We start from the raw sequence: 19900 nt of genomic DNA, 5'->3' as shown, positions 1-19900 counted from the left end.
TTGAAATTCAGTTGTGTTTATCCAGTTATCTTGCAAGTTCACCCAGTGTGTTATTTACAGTGAATTGTTATTCTGTCAACAACTATATAATGTGTAAATTTTTCCTTCAGTAGACACTTTGCATTCTTTGAGCGAAAGACCCGTTTGTTTCATGACTTTCTCAAGTTTCTGATTGCATGCCAAAAGGTTGTAATACTCCTTTGTAGCTTCGTATGTTATTTTGCAAAGATTACAAAACAGGCTTTTTCAAAGGAAAACCTTTAACAGATGAATGTTGAATTTACCGGTATCTTTGAATTGTTATATTGTTACTTTCATGGTTACTCCTAGACTCTCCACAGTCGCTGTGCCTTGTTTTGTGCGCGCTGACGATGGGCCTGCATTCGCAGGCTACGCTGTGCAGCTGTGAGCACGCGCTGCCAGACACAGCGACTGTCCGTTCTTGCAAGGATATGAATATTCATATGGGTAGTGACGTCAAAAGAAACACCTATCTAACTGGGCGGAGAGAATATATACTAGCAGCTGGTAGACCTATATACGCTGTATGTTTTTATTTTTCATTTTTCATTTTATTTGGCTATGGTACTTGTCATTTTATTTTGATTAACGGATGTGTGGAGTTCTATAAAGTACCCGGATCAGGCAGAAATCCGACCGGTCGCTTGCAAGAACGTCCAGACCCTGGGATTCGCGTCGCGTCCCTGAAGGGCGCGCGCGTGTTCCAACAAGGAAGAACGCGAATCGCAGGGTCTCTGCCAGACTAGGTTACTCCCTGTGAGATACTTATGTTAATTACATGCAGCAAGCAAATAAAGTATGCTTTACAGAATATTCTTGTCTTGCCTGTTGATTGCACACGAACAGTATACTGGCATGTGTTTCCATTTTGAAAGAAATAAGTGATTTTCAGAAATTATTGATGATCTTGCCAAACAGGAACGAGGACAATTTTGAGGTGCAACCCATGAGTCCAAAGTTTCATAACTGTTCAGCTCTGAAGGCATGTTGGACTGATTCATACTTTCCCAGAGGGTCCACAAAAAGCAAGGTACCAGTATGTGCTGTTACCTTGTGCCACGCCCTATGCTCATTGCATTCATAGTCTCATTTACATAGACTTGTAGCTCCGATTACAATTTCACAGTAAGTGAGGCTACCCACAATTCCCCTTGATTTGTTCACTCAGACATTTTTTGCTAAAGGCTTTTTCAATTTTATCAGTTTCTTAACAATATTTAACTTACAATTTAAGTTCAGGATTATTTGATTAAACTATGTTCCAAAATTATTATGTTTAAAATTCAAGACTAAATTAAATGAGAAGTCGATGTTTGGAGCTAAAAATTGTACACTTGTCAAGATAAAGTTATCAGCAACTAAGATGGTCTAATCATACCACCTGTCAGACATGCAAATTTCCTTTGTTACGAACATTAAAAAAAATCAATACCCTTTCTTTTGCCAACACAGATGCAACTTATTCCCTTAGTTTCCTCGAAAATATTGTATATGGCTGTCAAAAATCTATGTCAACAAAATTACAAAATTGCTATCTCCTCGCAGAAAAGGGTTGATCTTCTCATTATTCACAGAGAAATCAGAAAATTATGACAATCAGAACTATGTTGCCAAAATTTTGAAATATGGACCGAGTTGTTCTGTGTACAGAAGAAATTTGCTTCACTTCAGTGATTGATCTCCGTGTGTACAGATCATGGAGAATTGTGGGTAGCCTCACTTACTGTGAATCTTGAGGGTACAACCAGACGTACTTACCTTTTGATACATATTCATGGGTCATCAGAGTGCAAACTTCTGTGAAAAACTCTGGTTTTTATTGATACATACATGTGCAGCACAAGTCCACATAATATGTGGAAAATCAAATTTAGACCTGTGGTATCAAAGTAATATTTCTCCAAGTCCTTGTCAATGATACTGTCACAGTATGTTATGATGTAACTAGATTAAATGTCAATGAAAGTCTATGCAATGTAAATAATGGCATGTGTAAAGTTGCAGCACTTACTCCTCAACAATCGTGCCATATTCAGAGGTATCAAGAAAAATAAATTGACGTGCTGAACTGCAAGATATTATTAGAGTACAATAAAAGTCTTTGTACCCATTTTCAATGATATCAGCTCAAGTAAACAGCAATGCTGTGTTAGACACTGCACATAAAAACATTGCAAAAAAACAACATGCTTGCGTTTATAAAGTTGTGCATAAAGTAGTTATTTGGATAGGCTAAATGAGCAGCAGTGATGTTGTTATGTGCATAAACCAAGCGTGAGAGAGAAAAAAGTATACTAAGTCTAGAACTTGCGACTTTTGACAGCAACTACAGTGAGGAGGTAGGAACCTATGTTTTTCTAGATTTGGAATCGTCCCTGAAACAGTCCTGCCTAGCATACAGTAAAATATTTAGTAATAAAAACAATCAAAACTGACTGATTCATAGATTTTATTCTCAGACTGCATAACTGGATCATCAGCAGTAATTCATGTACAATATGAGTATGGAAAGGAACAGAGTGTTTGTTTGTTGTTAATACACACAATAAGGTAACTATCAGTGTATTTTGTTGCATATTGTATTAAATATATATAAACTGTACTATAGATATTTTAGATATTCTATAGTAGCATGGTGCAGCCTATTAAATTAGTTAAATTTATCAGTGCAATATACCACATTTTCTATAACAATTTTCAATTGTTCAACTAAGCACATATCAAATGTGCTACATATTATTAAACAAGACACAACAAAAATACTTTGCAGTATCATTAAGTACAACCTGGCTCAATCAAAGTTTTTCAACCACAACAGAATCAGAGAATGATGAAAAATTGATCAATTTTCCCACATCATTTGATAAATAATAATGTGAAAGGTTTCAAAAGTTTTGAATCTTTTTTAAAGAGTACTTTTCGAAATATTTTATAATTTTTTTTTTCATCAAATTTCATTAATGAAGAATGGCTGGCTATCAAAAAAACATTCAACGGTGATCATGAAATGTTAGCTTCATGCTAATAAATATTTGGAAATCCATTTGCGAAGTAGGGGCTACAAGTGATATCACCCGAGTCTTCGATAATAACACTGTCTGGGCAAGATTATGTGTAAGGTTATATGTATATTATCTTCAATATAAAACAAACCTTACGTGCCAAATTGATTTTATCACAATCAGCAAAATATGGCTAACGCTTTCTCCAAGACTAAGATTCTGAACCAAGATAATCATAGATGGAGGGGCTTGATGGAAAGTTTAAACGTCTCCTTCTTGGAGTGACTACAATATCGGCAAAGTTGAGCTTCATTCTGTTCAGAGCAGCAGTAGATCCAACATGCCTGATTGGTTTCACAGGAGTTTCTGTAAGCAACAAATTTTATGATAAATATGAGATGTGTAATGGTACCAGAAACTAACAAGTACACAGAGCCAAAATATCCACCCTCACTGTGATTATCAGTATTTTGAAATAGATCAATTAGGCATCTAGTTGTGTGGCATATGCAGATGGCAAATTTACTGCTGATGTGCAGCGTGCTCGGAAAGTTATATCTGATTGGTCAATTGTCCCTATTCACAGCAAATTAGGGAGTCTATTTGTATTATTCAATAATAACAGTAAGATTCAGCTACCCAATTGGATTACAGCTTCCGAGACACTGCACATCTGCAGCCAAAACTTTACGATGAAAGCAAACAGGAGAAATGCCAATCATCACATTCCTAAAATCTATGACTGCTGTATGTTTAGTACAGACTGAAAATATAAATATTAAAGAAAGACTAGGAGGCAAATGTAAAACCTTTAAAAAAGGCTATCTCTCTCATACTAATTGCAACAGAAATGAAGTTTCAGAGGGCTCTTCTACAAACGATAAAAAAATTACCGAATTCTATTTGACTCACTGAACTCTTGTTATAGGATACACATGTAATTTTTGAGTCCCTAACCATCAAACCAAAGTTGTTGAAGGATTGTGGTTGTAGCAAATCAAAATAAACTCAACATTATTTCTAAATACACACTACTATACCTGGTACACAGTTTTGTTCCCGAATAAATTCCTTTTCTAAGGCTCTGATACGTCTGTGTTTGGCACACGTTTTCAAACTCGTGTCAATCCAATAATTGTAGTTTCTGCTGTCTAAAATCCTTTCTACATTCACTGTGCAACCTGTGAAACAAAGATACCAATAAACATTAATACTGATAATCCATGTATATTGTGAATTCCCATTGTACACTATTGGTATTCAATGGATGAACATGAGTTTGATAATAAATCTCCCCTTCAAATATGACACAACTTTGTGACAATTTTAGCCATGTAATAATTACAATACATTTTTATTGACTTTTAACAACTCTGACTAAAAGTGCCAAAATGGACCGTGGTACACACTCAAGCAATCAGCAGTGCTGTGACATATCTTGTGATTTAGTTCCTTATTGCCTGAATGTAGAACTAACTGTGATTCAATAGATACCTCTAGGTGCACCCTACACCACTCAAAACATATCACAGCTACAACACATACTGGTAAGTAAATCTAAAAAGTAGCTTAGTACACTCATAACCAAAGTAGCTTCTGTCACAGAGGCATTTTCTTTGGCAACAATTACCAAGTACTGATGTGTACTTTCACTTTGCCATCATCACAAATACACTTTAACTACCTGGACAGTTCTGCATGAAGTGGTCTTGGTTTGTCCACATCTCATCCACACACTGTCTCTTAAGATCTGCAAGTAAAAACAACATGTCACTGTAGGCTACCAAAATTCCTCCTCTAAGAGAGTGAGCTATAATACCTTGACCTGCATCTGTTGGTGCATATATGCAAATACACAGTACAACTTTGCAAACTGCACTTCAACTACATGTATGATGCATCTAGCAAACCATTTCTGTTTATGTCCAATTGACAGTATCTGAAGTACACTACCACGTAGGTGTTATTAAAAATTCTGTTGACTTGATATATCATATAGATATTCAACTTATGAAGAAAAAACTGACAAGAACATTCAATGTCAAGAATAATTCAAAGTTCATTCAACAATCTAAAATTGGACTTACACATGCAGCATGAATGCCTATCTAATATTCCATATAGTTGAAAATTTGTAACTTTATTTTACTCCCATTGACTATTATGTGGACATTAACCTTGTGCATACCATGATCAAATTTGTTTTACTGTTTGTTTGTTCTTTGTGCTGAAAGTGAAATTGAATGGCAGATGACTGTATCACTGCAAAGATAAGAGGCAACCAGAGTCTTTCTAAGCAAGCTTGACACTACCAACTCACTTGCATTCTCTATCACGGAAAAAAATTCATGTTTGGGCAGAACCGAAGAAATTTCTGGAAATACCTCCCTTAACATGAAAAGATTGGAAATTTGGTATAGAAAGGAAGTTGAAAACTTACTTCGTTTTGGTGGTGTTGACAGAAAATGACTTTGTGCTTTGCTGTCCGACATCCATCTAGCAACAAATATCTTCCTGTGTTTGTATCCTTGAGGCAGTGTGAAGCTAGGCAAGTCAGACTGGCAGGATGCTGTAGCTCCATTCACTGGGTGCAGTCTTCTCTTTCTAGACAGCACATTGTGTTTCTTCATCGTGGACAGAGCATCCACCGTGGATGTACTCATGGCAGCTGAATTCTTTCTGGTAACAGCTGAATGACATCTCCTTGCTAGGAAGGTTTTATCTTCTGCTGCTTTCCTGGGAGTGACCATACGTCCATGTTGGAATATCATTGACTTTTTCTTCTGCGCAGAAGCAGAATGTCTGTCGATCTCTGGAGCAGAGCTTTCATCAGATGTTGAGCTCTTGGTTGCTGGATTGGAGGAATATTCTAAATTCTCACTAGGGCAAACAGGTTTAGAAGGCACCACCTTGACGTTCTGATGGCTTTTACGGACACTGACTAGCACTCTTGATCTTTTTGGTGTACTGTTAATGTTCTGCACTGGTCTGCCATCATCTGACCATGTTTCATCATCGTCATCACAACTCTGCAGTGGAATTACTGGTTTCTTGAATATCTTACAGTTGTGTTTTCCCGAACTCACGGTATTGCTTTGCTTCAAGATATGTCTCTCCTTTAAACAAACCATGTCGGATGTTCCCTGTATATCCCTATAGTCCAATTGGCTGACCTCCTCTACATTGGGTAAATCTTCTTCACAGTACAAAGCAACACAAGATTTCTCACTTTCTCTACATTTGTGATGACCCAGTACTGTTTTGCCTTCCGGGGTAACAAAGTTATTGAACTGTGGATTGTCTGAGCAGCAAAGTAATTTCTTACAGCCAGATTGGTTCCTGAATGAGCGATTCCTGGCTTTTCCACTGTTTTCCAGAGCCTGAGTACTCCCATACTGATCTCTTTGTATCGTGACATCCGCAACAGGGCAGCTCATCTTATGTATATCCAGCCTAACTGATGAACTTTCTTCCATTCCTTGCCTCTTCTGGTCTCTTGGCTCCTGGTCCCTATGGCAACAAGTCTTCAAAGCTGTATCAGTATCAAGACTAACAGTATATCTGCTGCTTGGATTCTCAGATGGTTTTGCTTTGGTTTCCATGGTAACAGCCTGTTCATCTCTTTGCTGGGTGACTTGAATGTAACCCCCTGTACAGGTAACCCTACTCTCTGGGTCACTTGTTTGATGTATATAGTGCACTTCCCTGTTTTCTCTGTGCATCTTGTCTGCGTTTATGACTTCTTCTTCTGATCTCTTCTCAACTGTTACTGTGGCAGTCTCATCTTTAGTGCTCTACAAATCAAGGGAAAAATTGCAAAAGAAACTACTTAGAATAATTACTGACATGACAGCAATATCTAATACTATGATCTGGGTTCACACTGTGTTGATTAAGCAAACTGCCAAACACGATGGGTGAAATCTACCACAAGCAGTACTTGTCATACAATTATTTCAATAACACAAGTTAAAGGTATACAGTCACCTGTAATCTAAATATGCCCATATATGGTCAAAGGGGCGTTCCTTGATATTAAATGCCCATATGAGGGCGCTGTTTTTAAAAAGCGGCCACCGGCTTAAATCTGTGATTGGTTAGATTTTCTCTTTCCATGGTAACTGTGGCAAAATTGGAACAGTGACAGTATACCTTTAACAGCTCATTAAGATGTACATGTACCGTAGAAGACAAATCTTACAGCAGTATTGTTCACATTATATTTACCAATTAACAGATTCATGCCAAGACAGCTAGGATTACCTGAACCATATTCCAAATTGGCATCTTGGGAAATCTGTATGAAAGTGCATACAGCATACAAACCTTGCCATTGTCGGCATCTGCATCAGAATCAGAATGACTGCCTCCATTGACAGCATTCATCTTTTCCAGAATCAGAGTCAGTTTGGTGAGACAGTCACCGAATTGTGAGAGTTGACCATTGTTGGCTGATATCTGATTCTCTTTCTCTTCACTAATTTTTGCAGATGGATTGATTGTATCCTTTGGCATTCCATCTGAAATCAAGTTATGTCATAGGTCAACTATAGTAATTACCGGTACAAAACAGAACGGCTGAAATAAACCTTACCTGGTACTCATTAATGTTTTGGCCAAGTCCATATACCATTCAATGAAATGTTTAAATTCAATGCAGTTTCCCATTTTTGAACAGCACTGAATATGGATTTAACAGAGAACTAAACTTCATATAAACAGACAATAAACACGTCAATTCATTTTCTGTCCAAACAGTAACAACCACCAAATCACAGACAGGGTTTTTCAGCTCCACATTAAATGGTGAAGAGTTGGTCAGTTGGGTGATGGGCCAGTACGTGGCATCTATTGTCTGTTATGCTTTCATATTCAGTATGTACGTTCTCATACATTATTTCCTCTACAGGCTTCTAATTTATGATGATACCGGCATATGTGTACATTTTGTCGTCAGTCTTCTCACTATCAATAAAATGATGGTCTAAAATTTATCTTTTCAAAAGTCATTGAGGCAAGTTTCAATTGTCTTCATGTTAGATTTTCAGGTGCTACACATCAACTAAAGTTTTCATCATGCTGTACTTTTCTAGGGTACAATTTTGAAAATACAAATATACAAATGTACAGTGAGTGATACAGTGAGTATATTATTTTTATTAGCCTCAGATCTGTGACTAGGTTACGCCATAATATTGTACATTAGCACAATAGAGAAGCCGACTTACTCTCTTGGACACAGATACGCAGCAGATAGGTTGCAGCCTTGATGAATTCATCATCTTGTATTTCTGACATGTACTTGACAATGACTGCTAATCCACCATTATCAAGCAACTGTAACTGGCTCTCCACTGTAATGACAAGTACCAGGCGAATTGATCAAAATGAGACACTTGCATGAAAGGCTTATTATGTGTTGTTATCCTCAAACTGTGGATGTTCACGTAAAAAACTTGACAGTACTTCTCACCACTTGATATCAATGTACCGGTAGTTCATGAGTTTGTAAATTGTGCTGTCACAATTGTGTGCCATATAGTCAGACCAACAAGGCCACCAGAGAAAACACAGTTGTGATACACACGCTGCATATAAGAAATGTTCTGAGTCTTTTATTCTTTATTACATGCCTCGAGATGAATGCAAATCAATGCATTGATTTGAATAGGAACATCCGGGATGTTAGCGGGCCGGTGAACGATGTCCTGTCTAGTTTCCATGGTTACCTGCGCCAGCGAAGCCTTTCGATGTTTTCGACGTCAAAATAGACGCTTAATGCTAGATGTAAAATATTCATGCGCGCACTGCTATTTTGACTTTCGTTAAAATCTGTTTGGTGCTGGTCGATAATGGTAAAATTGTTTGAAAATGCCCTGCTTGTAACTAAATGTCATATAGCATTAACTGTCAAGAGGCATGTAATAAAAATATTATTGCCTGAATACATGGGTTTATGTGCCCTCGCAGCAGGAGACAATTTGCCGTCGGGCAAATTGTCACCTGCTCTCAGGCACCTAAACCCATGTATTCAGGCAATAATATATAATATTTAGCCAGCATTTTACATTCAGTCACCGATGGTAATTTTGAGAAACAACAAGTCCATAAGCAAGAATGTATGCCTATAAAATTGTGACCTACCACAGGAGTCAGTGCAGTGTACCAGAGAGACTATGAGTTGTAATCTATGTTTGACATCAAGAAAATCACAGCACAGCAGTGTCAGTAGTACTTTCACAGCTCCAAGTTCAGCTACACATTCTTTGTTGGACGCTGTAAAGACACAGACAGAAATAAGTCATGGAATCATGACTGATTCATTCTGAATGCACAATGAACGACACTTTTGACCGAATTAATTTATGAGCTCCTGAAAGATTTGTTCCTCGTGCTGACTTCAGTTTGGTGTCCATTAAAACATATACCAAAAACCGCACTGAGATTTGTCAATCAAGTGTACATTTGTATTCTTGCAAGTTGCAAAGTTTTAGTGTTCTTGTATGCTTTTAGGATGACCTTTTCGCAGATATGCATACATTAAGTTTGAAAAGACTTTGTACACATCGGTTCTAGATTTATGCCTTTTTTTATTTGTTTTAACATAACAGAGGCTACTCGTATGCTGCTTAGAAACATTGTAAAGAGTTTTGAAAGGAGTGAGCACACCATTTATGAAGGCAAAAATTCAAGTAAAATGTATCATTTGTGCTTTTGAGAGTTTCACTCATCAACCTTGTGAATTATCTGAATTATGACACTTTTTGGAGGAGAAAAAAAAATGAGAGGTTTTACACCGGGTCTTAGCAATACACTCTCCTCATGGTTGTCTAAAGACTTTTCATTTTATTCATATATTCTTACAAGTAAAAGAATGTCTTCAAGCTAGTCTCATAATTTTAAAATACACTGAAAGTGTTTCTTTAGCAAAAAAACTGAAAAATTTGGAGACTGGGTTAAAATATACCATCCCCTACAGACATTCTACCTGACAGATGTACACTGTGGTATTTGCTATAAAACCCTTTCAGTGTGGCGCAAATTTCCACACTGCACACAGATCTTGCCTTCAAAACTAGACTGACTTCCGGATGCAATCATTTACTCACAGTTATCAGCAATACATGAGTTCAAAGTTCCACTGAGATGGATTGCCAACGCTATGCTGTCCACATCATCAGCTGTACACTGTTGACTGATAGACGTAATCAGTTTCTCCAGTCTTAGCATGATACATTTCAATCCTCCTACAAGACGTAGTCTCTCTTGGTTGGGTGCTGTTTTGTGAATAAAAAGGGAAAATATTGGGGTTTCACAAATAATAGTTTTCTGCTTATCAGATTACTGTTACTACTGTACTAACTTGTCCGTCAACAGGAACGTAGAATATGGGAGGGAGCCAGTACAGCAAAAATTCACCAACTGTGAAAATTATTAGTTTAATAAATGTTTACAAACGTTTTGTACAAATTTAATGTGCCCATACACTACTCGCAACTTTTGCCACCTGTAACAAAAATGTCCTATATCCCTGGTCAATTACAAAATTATCCTCTGTGACCATGTATGTTTGTAGTAGTGTGTGGTATCCACATTGCTTACGTTGTGGAGAGACATGCTGAGTATGTATATATCATACTTGCATCGTACGAGAATTTTTCTTTTATGATAATCGCATATCAACCAGCATCCTTTATTAAACTTGTTCATCAAGATTCTTGATTGGTCTACGGTAAACACACACAACAAATATCAGGGTTGGAGTAAACTTAAGAAGACAAACTTGTCTTCTTGCACTGGTGAAAAGACATAGTTTGGTTACTTTCCAAAACTGCATGTTTTGACGTTATCGTTGCACACTTATATGGATAAACATGTTGCCTTCTCTCGTTAAAATTCAAAAGTTACTCATAAGTGCAACGTAAACTTCAGTAGTCCTTTGGCATTTAAGGTAGAATGCGCCTCAGGGACAGATATAGGAACTCAATTTTTTTCAATGATGTTCAGATCTACCTTTTGTGGAGGTTCATTTTAAAGTACTTAGAGCAGGAAAAATTTTCCCCGTCCTAGTGTTTTTGAAAATTTTATTTTCCCCAATAGAGTTAACACAGGGATGTCAGCCATTTTGAATTTTAAATTTTGGTGAATGTTGGGTAGTTTGTTTTTCTGGTACTATTTTTGCACAGTGACCCCTAATTTCTATTTTTGATATGGTTAGGGAATGGTTAAAAGTTTCTTTGAGGAAAGTCGGAGAAAAAGTTGAAGTTTGTCACTTTTGAGGTGCATACTACCTTTAAAAAAAAAACGTTTCTTACCATTATTGGAAACAGTCAGGCCAATGAGTGATGAAATAGGTCTGATAACTGAGGCACTGTCACTCTTAGTCAGTATCTTCAATGCTACTGGTATGACAGACATGCACAGTCTCTGATTCTCACCTGCAGATTTGCAAAACAAGAGAAAGCACGTATATAAGAAAAACACAGCAGAAAGAAAGGTGGGGAGTCTTTGGTTGCATCAGATTGTCTTCAAAAGCATTTACCATTTCTGATATTCAGAAAAACACGTGATGTGTGAGATGAATTTGAACGTCTCCCACTGACTTCTGTTAGACTAACCTGTTTATAGCTTTGACTCAAAACATCAAAAGTAAGATCACTGTGCATTGACTTGACTACTTTTTGGACACATACACTTTAAACAGTCTCTTTTGAACAGTGTAAATGGAAAGAGAACAGCAGTATCGAGTGTCTATACTCACCATTCTGTGGGTTATTGACGGATACACATATTGTTAGCAGTGTTGATGACCATACAGTGAACTCCTCATCAGTCTTGTCAATATGATCACCATCAAACATCCCTTTCTTTTCCAAAGTCTCAGATGATTGCCTGAAATAATAATTACATTATGGTAAAAATTTCTTTAAAAAGGGACTGTTTTTACGTCATTGTCACTTATTCATGTCTTGCTTTGATACAAGTTATGATATATATATAATACATACATAATTTTACTCGGTTTAAAATCTTGTCTTTATTGTGTATTCAGTTCTGGTTACTGAGAGCTGTTATAGCAGGTATAATATTAAAAACCTTTTAGTGCCAAAATCAATTTTTGTCACCTTTATAAAACATAACGAAGACAATTTTTACAGATCCAGACAATCTATATTCCGATTTTTCCCAAAATTTTGATAAAAAAACTGTTTCTCATGAAAAGTTATGTCCCTTTAGTCCAAAATTATCAAGACGATTTATCAAAATTGGTAAACAATGCACTGAAATTTAGGCGGGGAAAATAACTGCACTTAAAAGGTTAGACAGTGCATGTCTTTCAGCAGAAGCAGAACAGACTTAGATGATACATGTACCAACCAGATGTGCCTCATAGTTCTGAAATACTGGCTTTCAATAAAAGTTATGAAATCATTGATGATAGGACTTTTTTTCATGCCTGAACACCATCCCACAGGTCTTGCATATTCCACTCAAAAATTAAAATTTTACATGAGTTACTGCTAATATTTAGAAAATACATGGAAGTACAAAAAGTGTTTTAGAATTCAACAGTCTGACATTTTTCCAATTCAGTGCATAGTTCTGGAGAATAAAAATATTTCATCCAAAGGAATAAGATTGATGAGATTTTAGAGTGCTCAGAACTATCAACTCACTTGAATGACTCAAGTAGAACCTGAAGACAACCGGACTTTCTCACCAACATCTGACAGTCATCTACAAAAGGAAGTAAAATGAGAAAATCATTTCAGTTTCAATGGAAATGAGAGTTCTCATTTCTGGCACTGGACAAAGTCATCAGTGATATCTATATGACATCACTGTAGAAGACTGTCACATAGTATCTGGCGGGTTTACATATTATCCCGCTTTACATTTTTGTGTTCTTGATAAAGATTACATTCACCAAGATGTATCGTACAAACAGAATTGATCGGAAAAGCAGTAAGTTCACAAAAAGATTCCAATGTTTTAAACAAAACTACCGTCAATTATTACAATGAATTCAACTACACAAGACACAACTAGCAATCTTCTGCTGCCAATCTAAGGTAGAGCACTAGATTGTTGGTCAGAAGCATCATGCCATTTACTGTATTTATTTTGCATGAAATCAATAATATTGACGACACTATACTTTGAATGGTATCTTGTACAACAATGCAAGCAATGACATTTTTCAAAACAGCGACATGACTTACTGTTATTAGAGACAAGGCATGATGTGAGGTAGATGGCCATTTTCTTCAGTTCTAAAACTGATGTGCGATTCACCAACTCATCATGTAGGAACTGAAACAAAGCCACGCTGCTTAACTGCTTCTGGCAAAATACTGTAAAGGAAGGAAGAAAGACATATTTTTACCCATCTGGTGATATATGAGTTGGAATAATACCTATTTAGGTGTGAAACTGTTCTAGCACACAGTAATAGCACTACCTCAATGAAAGCTGATGGTATTACAGTAATACCCTAAAGATGACAGCTTCACTACACATTAGATGGTTTGGATGAAGATATGTATGAAATGTTAAAAAACTACGAAATGCGTGTTTTTATGGTGGTAGAACAGGATATATCTTGAGTATTAGAGGAAAAACATAAAAATGCTGGAAACAGCTTATTTCAAAGGTTTCCTGCTTAAGTCTGGAAGCTGTTCAAAAATTATTCCTCTGGAGATAAAATTTCAAAAACCCTCAATTCCACTCATTTCAAATCCATGTCAACTGAACACCATCTGTAACAGAACTGTTAATCTCATTGCTTTCGTGATATCACTCATTTTATCTGTACCATAGACAGTCAGGGTACATTCTTTCAGTTTTGTCTGAGTTTCAGGTAACACTAAAACTTGTGTTAAGTGGCAATGTCAGACAAAGATACTTGACCTGACATGAATATTTAAATGTACACCATGATACAGGTACTTACTATTAGCATCCACAGCACAGGCCAGTGCATACATGGCTGCCTGTTTGACATCCTGGTGTTTAGTGGAAGTGACAAGGTCTCTGATGAACTGCAACCCACCAAAGTCTAGCAGCGCTTCCTTGCCTTTATCTGTGAACACATTCACAACAGAGGATAATTTGCCATTTTCATGGCCCACAATCATCCAAGATCATGGAATTATGAAAGTTGGAAAGCTGTTTCCAAGCTGATGTGACAGCCAAAATCACATCTAGTCATCTTTCTGTCTATTGTTCCTACATTAGCTCGAGGCAACACACCAACAATAGAACCAGGATGTGAGATCTTGCAAGCCTTGTGAAAATGTAGCTTTCTCAGCTGACTGTATGGGTAAAATAATTGTTTACACTAAACAATTATGCAATCTCTCTACCCCCCCAAAAAAAACAACAACAAAAAACAAACAAACAAACCAGCAACAACACTACAGTGCATTGTTTCGCTTTCATAGCATGGACCCAACATACAAATGATAAAGAATGTCCACAACTACTGATACTTCAAAGTTTCTTTAATTATTATAAGGAAGTTTAATCTGTTTAGGATTGTCTTTTAATGTTTTATCATATTCAGGGTATCTCATACTTGAAAAGGAATTTTCAGAATTGACATGAAAAATATGATTTTCACATTAGGGTTGTATGCGCCTCAAAAATGACAGACTTACACGTTTGCCCAAACTTTCCTCAATAAAACTTTCAACTATACTCTTACCAAATCAATAATAGACTTTAGGGGTCACCAAGCAAAGTTTGGTACTAGAGAAACAAATTAGCAGACATTTACCAATATTTGAAATTCAAAATGGTGGCCATCCATGTGTTAACAATGTGGTGTAATATCTGTGCTGAAACGCATTCTACCTTATGCTGCAGCAGAGTATGGCTAGGCTCGATGAGTATCTTACCACTGTCAGCGCATATGGATGCGACAGTCACCAATGCTTCCTTCTGTGCTTTTGGATTATCCAGCTGACATTTCAGACATTCCAGTAACAACTTTAAATCTGTCTTCACACCTAGAAATTACACATAAATGTTTGCAGGGGTATCAGGCATATCGGATCTACAAAGGACAATGTAGTATAACCATACCATTGATTCTTTAATCACCTGAATTTTTTTTGCTTGTGTAATTTGATATTAAAGTGATCATGCTTTGTTTGTTTGTTTTATAAAGGACAATAACTGAAATTATTGATGATATTTTCATTGTTTTTGTTGAAACGAATATTTTTTATTCTTTTAGGGCATTTGGAAAATTTTCTGAAATGCACTGCATTAGTCTTGCAAACTATGCATCGTGCAAAATAAACTATACTATTTATTGACCATAAAAAAACACTAGAAGAGGTCTTCATAATATTGACAAATACACTAAACGTCAGTCCAGAATCGCACTGGACAGAGACTACGGTACATACACACAGGCATGATTGACGGTTCGAAAACAAGCCACTTCGACATTTTGTTTTTTGGGAGTAGAACAAGAAAATGTGGTTTAGTAACAAATTAATCGGATTAGGTCGCGGCTAGCCCTGCGTACCGTGCTGTGTGTTCCCGGCGTTATACGGCCGGCAACCACAAATATGTGGGTGGAGGCCGTATAACGCCGGGAACACACAGGCAGGGTTTTACATGACGCGCATTTCTGCGTCCTTTACGCATAAAAACGGACGCAGGACCCCTCAAAAACTGAACTACGCGTCCCTTCGGACGCAGAAATATCTGTTGCTGGTGTATATTTTGTGAGCTGCTGAACACGCAAAACACATCCCAGTAAACCTTACCGACCCCATACTTTAATGGAATGCTCCGTAGTGCATTGGCCTCCACTGTTTGATGACCAATGGTACCCGCGGAAACAAATTTTACTACCGTAAAAAGTGACTTTCAAAATGTAAATGATTCTTAATTGGTCGATTTCTTGTTTGCGGCGATCAACACATGTATATGCATCATGGCGGGTCGTGTCAAACACCCAAAACAAGCCGATCTGCGAAAGTTTTTCGGCGGCCGCAGCAACCAGCACGATGCAGGTTTGGTCGAGGCCGAAACAGCAGCTACACCATGCGATACTGATACATCAGGTCCCCCGGCCAAGTCAGCAAAATTACAAACATTCAACAGAAGTTGGCTCGATAGATTTAAATGGCTTCGATATTCTGAAGAGCGAAACGTCATGGAATGCGATGTATGTTTGAAAGCGAATGTTACAGTGCCCATTCACGGAAGGTTGTTCTGATTTTCAACATTCAACTCTCACTCGTCATCTCACAAGTGTTAAAATCTTAAGCTTGAGGTCACAATTTACAACTGCTCGCAAATCTGCAGAGGACCGGCAGGTGCAGGGTAAGAGTAACGAGCTCGAGGCGTACGCTGCACAATTACGTACTGTTTATCTGATCGCTAAACGTGACCTTCCATGCGATGTATTCACTGACATGATCCATCATGCATCTACAGAATCTGAACGGCTTAGACATTGAATTTTACAAACGTCCTCAGATAGTTATGGAGTTTGAAGAGTGTATTCAACGTGTGATCGAGAAGTCCCTGATTGATAACATACATGCAAGTGATTTGATCGGCCTATAATGTTGGATGAGACTTGTGACATAACCGTTCATAAGAAACTTGCCATATATGTTCGATATATTCAGAATGGCGAGGCGAATGTTTCTTTCCTCGGTAACCAGCAAATTACAGATGCCACTGCTGCAGGGATCGAAAACGCCTTGATTGAATTTTTGACTTGGAAAGAAATCTGTGACGCGGCCATAGACAAAATATATTGACTAGGAACAGACCGGGCGGCCGTTTTTGAACGGGTACGGGTTGGGTGCAAAATTAAAAGCCAGAAATCCCAACCTTGTTCAAGTGCATTGTGTTGCACATCGATTGAATCTTGCTGCTTCTCAAGCAGGCAGAGATATTGAATATTGCAAAGAATATCATAATATAATCCATTCATTGTATAAATACTTTAATGACTCTAGTGTGAGATATGACAAACTTAGAGAAATTCAAACTCTGTTGAATTGGAAGGCAAAACAAATTACTCAGCCTACATCTGTTCGCCGGTTGTCGGTTGAATCAGCTGTCAAGATGATTTTCATCAGTTTTGAGCCAATTGCTTTGGCACTTGCAAGTGACAAAAAAGGGGGAAAGGCTGATCGGCTGTTGAAATTTGTCTCCAATTCATTGTTTCTGCTATTCACCGCCTTATTGATTGATGTCCTTACTGTGATTGGAATTTTGAGCCTTTTACATTTCACAAAGATTCTGTCAACCTATCCCATAAAGTGTTCAGTCTACTAAGGGCACATTGAATACAATGACTAATGATTCACACACTGTCAGAGAAGTCTTTAATGATTTGGATGATGTTCCTGGCAATGGTCAGAAAGACACATACAAAAACATTCGAATCACTTACAATCAGCCACTCAGACAGAGGTTCTGTACTGTGAGAGAAATTATATCAACAAACTGCTGCAGTATTTAGATAGCAGATTTCAAAATGATGAGATGAATATTCTGGAATGTTTTGATGTAATTCTAAACCCACACAGATATCCTGAAAATTTGGCCAACCTACCTGACTATGGGGTCAACCAGCTTGATCAACTGTTGAATCATTATACAATACACCAGGTATTGATGCTGATAGAGCTAGGGCACACTTTCTGTTTTACAAACACTTCACAAGATCTCATAGGGACGCACTGAATTTTGATATGTATATCAAGCTGTTGCCAACTGATTTTACAGAGGAGTATCCTGATTTTGCCATTCTTGCTAAAATTGCTCTTGTCATACCAGTGTCCTCTGCCCCATGTGAAAGGGGCTTTTCAGTACAAAATGCCATCAAACAGAGGGCAAAAAATACCGTAGACTCAATCCTCAAAGGCTTAATAGACTAAATGTTCATCAAACTGGTTGGCCCCATCATAGATGATTTTGACTTCATGAACACTGCTAGGTTATTTGCTGAAGGAGCTGTAGGCAGAGTGTGAACTCAAACCTACTGGACTTGCTAGGTGAATGCCATTTCAGAGTATGAAATTACTTACCTTCTTGTCAATTTGACAAATTTGAATACTTGTTCAAATTTCACAACATTGTGAACTTGTCATTAAAGTTATGAGATCATTTTAATCATGAATAGTGTTCTTTGAATTGATCAATGAGGGCCCTGAGCAGTACCGGTATGAACTAGAATTTTCATGTAAGAATTATTTTAAGAAATGTGCAACCATTTGCCGTGTGTTATAACACTAATTGAACACAGTGAAGACCATGGCATGGATAAACAATAAAATATTCTTTTGAAATAAATTGGGACCCCCATATTTTGATGTAGGACTCCCATTTTCTAACACCAGGGGTCCCAGGGACTCTCAAAAGTAAAAAGTGATGTAAAACCCTGACACAGGTACGCAGGGCTAGGTCGCGGCAAAAAACGACAGCAGATTCGTGAAAGAACATTTATTTGGTAAAATAGTTGGATATGGGACCACCATTGCATCAACCGTCCAACATTCCCATAAATCCTAGTGATCTTTTGGTAAAATGGCCATGGTCCTCATTTAGCGGTTTATTGCAAACGCAAGATACGGCATTGTTACGCACGAAACGAGCAACAATAACGCGCTGCAGTGGTGGATGTCGTCAAGACATTTGGTTTCAATATTACGACAGGCCGACAGGTCTACCGTCTGCGAATCCGTAGCCTTTGCCACTCGGGTAGCTTGGTCACATGGATGTAAAAAATAGATCTATTTTTTACATCCATGCTTGGTCATAACATGTCAAGGATTGGCAGGGCTCGTTTTCGCAGCAAGTCTACCGTCTACCAATTCTCACACATATGTAGTATTTGTACGCTTATTAAAGTATGTATCATATAAAATATGTACAGTGGGCTTAGTCCGGTCTGCATTGCTTGGGCAACCTCGAGGGCTTCGGCCCAAAGTCAAGAAACACCCTTGGCTTTGTGAAGTTGTACAGTGGGCTGGGGCCAGTGTTGACAATGAACCGTGAACGAGACCATCAACTCACCTATCTCCATTTCGCACAGCCGTGCCTGGAACAATGACCAATTTTGATCACAATTGCAAAAATGACATTTGAAATCGCTAAAAATGTAAGCCAATCTGCTCGGAACAGCTCAAAAGTCCATACGTAATTGTCTTTCTCCGTGACACCGCCATTTTATATCAAACTTCGAAGTTGAAAAATTTCGTTGCAGACTACACATGTACAGCGCCGCTAACGGCAACTAGATAAACAGATCACCTGTCGTTGAGGGCGCATTACCGCACAGATTGTCAGAAGTCGTCCAGGCCAAGTATGTGTAACTTTCACCCTACTTGAATCATAGACCCTCGAGAAAAACTCGAGGGTCTACGCTTGAATACACGAACTAAATTTCTGTCGATATCCGAAATTTCGGGGACGCGTATGCATAAATTCATCTTAATTTTTGAATTTGGTCGTTTCATTTTGAAGCTGGCTTTTAAACTGCTGGCTTTTCATCATATGGGGGAGAAATATTGCATATAACTTCTGCAAATGTGACATGCATAATGCGTGAAGAAATATTTTGATTGTAAAATCTCTGTTATCCTCCTGTAGAACTCGCCAAAACCTGAAACGTTCTTCACTTCAGCCTACTGCCAGAGTGATGGAAAACAGCAGTACCATGCAAATATACACAAGCTTTCACTGTCACTTTGACTACTCAAGTTTTGAAAGGATGTGAATTTGATCGAATTCATTGCAGAGAAAGACAATCTCTACACTTATACTGTGGTGCACCTATCAACATCATGGTAGAATGCACCATGGTGACAGATATTCAGACTCAAATTTTTACAACA

General features: G+C 37.7%; 2 protein-coding genes across 2 annotated transcripts; both read right to left on the bottom strand.

The window, feature by feature from the left end:
* Nucleotides 1-2453: 2453 nt before the first annotated feature.
* LOC139132197 (uncharacterized) lies at nucleotides 2454-6645 on the bottom strand. The gene is made up of 4 exons (XM_070698590.1): nucleotides 5464-6645; nucleotides 4708-4773; nucleotides 4064-4204; nucleotides 2454-3389 (listed from the first exon to the last, which is right to left on the bottom strand). The coding sequence occupies exons 1-4, from the start codon at nucleotides 6623-6625 to the stop codon at nucleotides 3235-3237; spliced, it is 1524 nt and encodes a 507-aa protein (XP_070554691.1). The 5' UTR covers nucleotides 6626-6645; the 3' UTR covers nucleotides 2454-3234.
* LOC139143299 (telomere repeats-binding bouquet formation protein 1-like) lies at nucleotides 6639-19231 on the bottom strand. Its single transcript, XM_070713529.1, has 13 exons — nucleotides 19080-19231; nucleotides 14924-15034; nucleotides 13978-14106; nucleotides 13247-13378; nucleotides 12701-12761; nucleotides 11785-11915; nucleotides 11339-11461; nucleotides 10133-10300; nucleotides 9168-9299; nucleotides 8252-8377; nucleotides 7350-7543; nucleotides 6691-6817; nucleotides 6639-6649 (listed from the first exon to the last, which is right to left on the bottom strand). Exons 1-13 carry the CDS (start codon nucleotides 19087-19089, stop codon nucleotides 6639-6641), a joined length of 1455 nt encoding a protein of 484 aa, XP_070569630.1. The 5' UTR covers nucleotides 19090-19231.
* Nucleotides 19232-19900: the final 669 nt, after the last annotated feature.

Source organism: Ptychodera flava, chromosome 1 (assembly GCF_041260155.1).
Source record: "Ptychodera flava strain L36383 chromosome 1, AS_Pfla_20210202, whole genome shotgun sequence".
In the NCBI taxonomy this organism is placed as follows: domain Eukaryota; kingdom Metazoa; phylum Hemichordata; class Enteropneusta; family Ptychoderidae; genus Ptychodera; species Ptychodera flava.
This window is presented reverse-complemented; position numbering and strand designations above follow the sequence as displayed.

Bases quoted from the DNA above. Each gene is read 5' to 3' on its own strand.
- LOC139132197 (XM_070698590.1), bottom strand. From the start codon at position 6,625: ATGGAAACCAAAGCAAAACCATCTGAGAATCCAAGCAGCAGATATACT. The intron at 4,205-4,707 runs GTAGTTAAAGTG...TTTGTTTCACAG, and splicing joins CTTCATGCAGAACTGTCCAG to GTTGCACAGTGAATGTAGAA. The intron at 3,390-4,063 runs GTATAGTAGTGT...TGTTGCTTACAG, and splicing joins GGAACAAAACTGTGTACCAG to AAACTCCTGTGAAACCAATC.
- LOC139143299 (XM_070713529.1), bottom strand. The intron at 10,301-11,338 runs GTAAGAAACGTT...TTCACAAAACAG, and splicing joins CCTGACTGTTTCCAATAATG to CACCCAACCAAGAGAGACTA. The intron at 7,544-8,251 runs GTAAGTCGGCTT...ACTTGATTTCAG, and splicing joins GCGTATCTGTGTCCAAGAGA to ATGGAATGCCAAAGGATACA.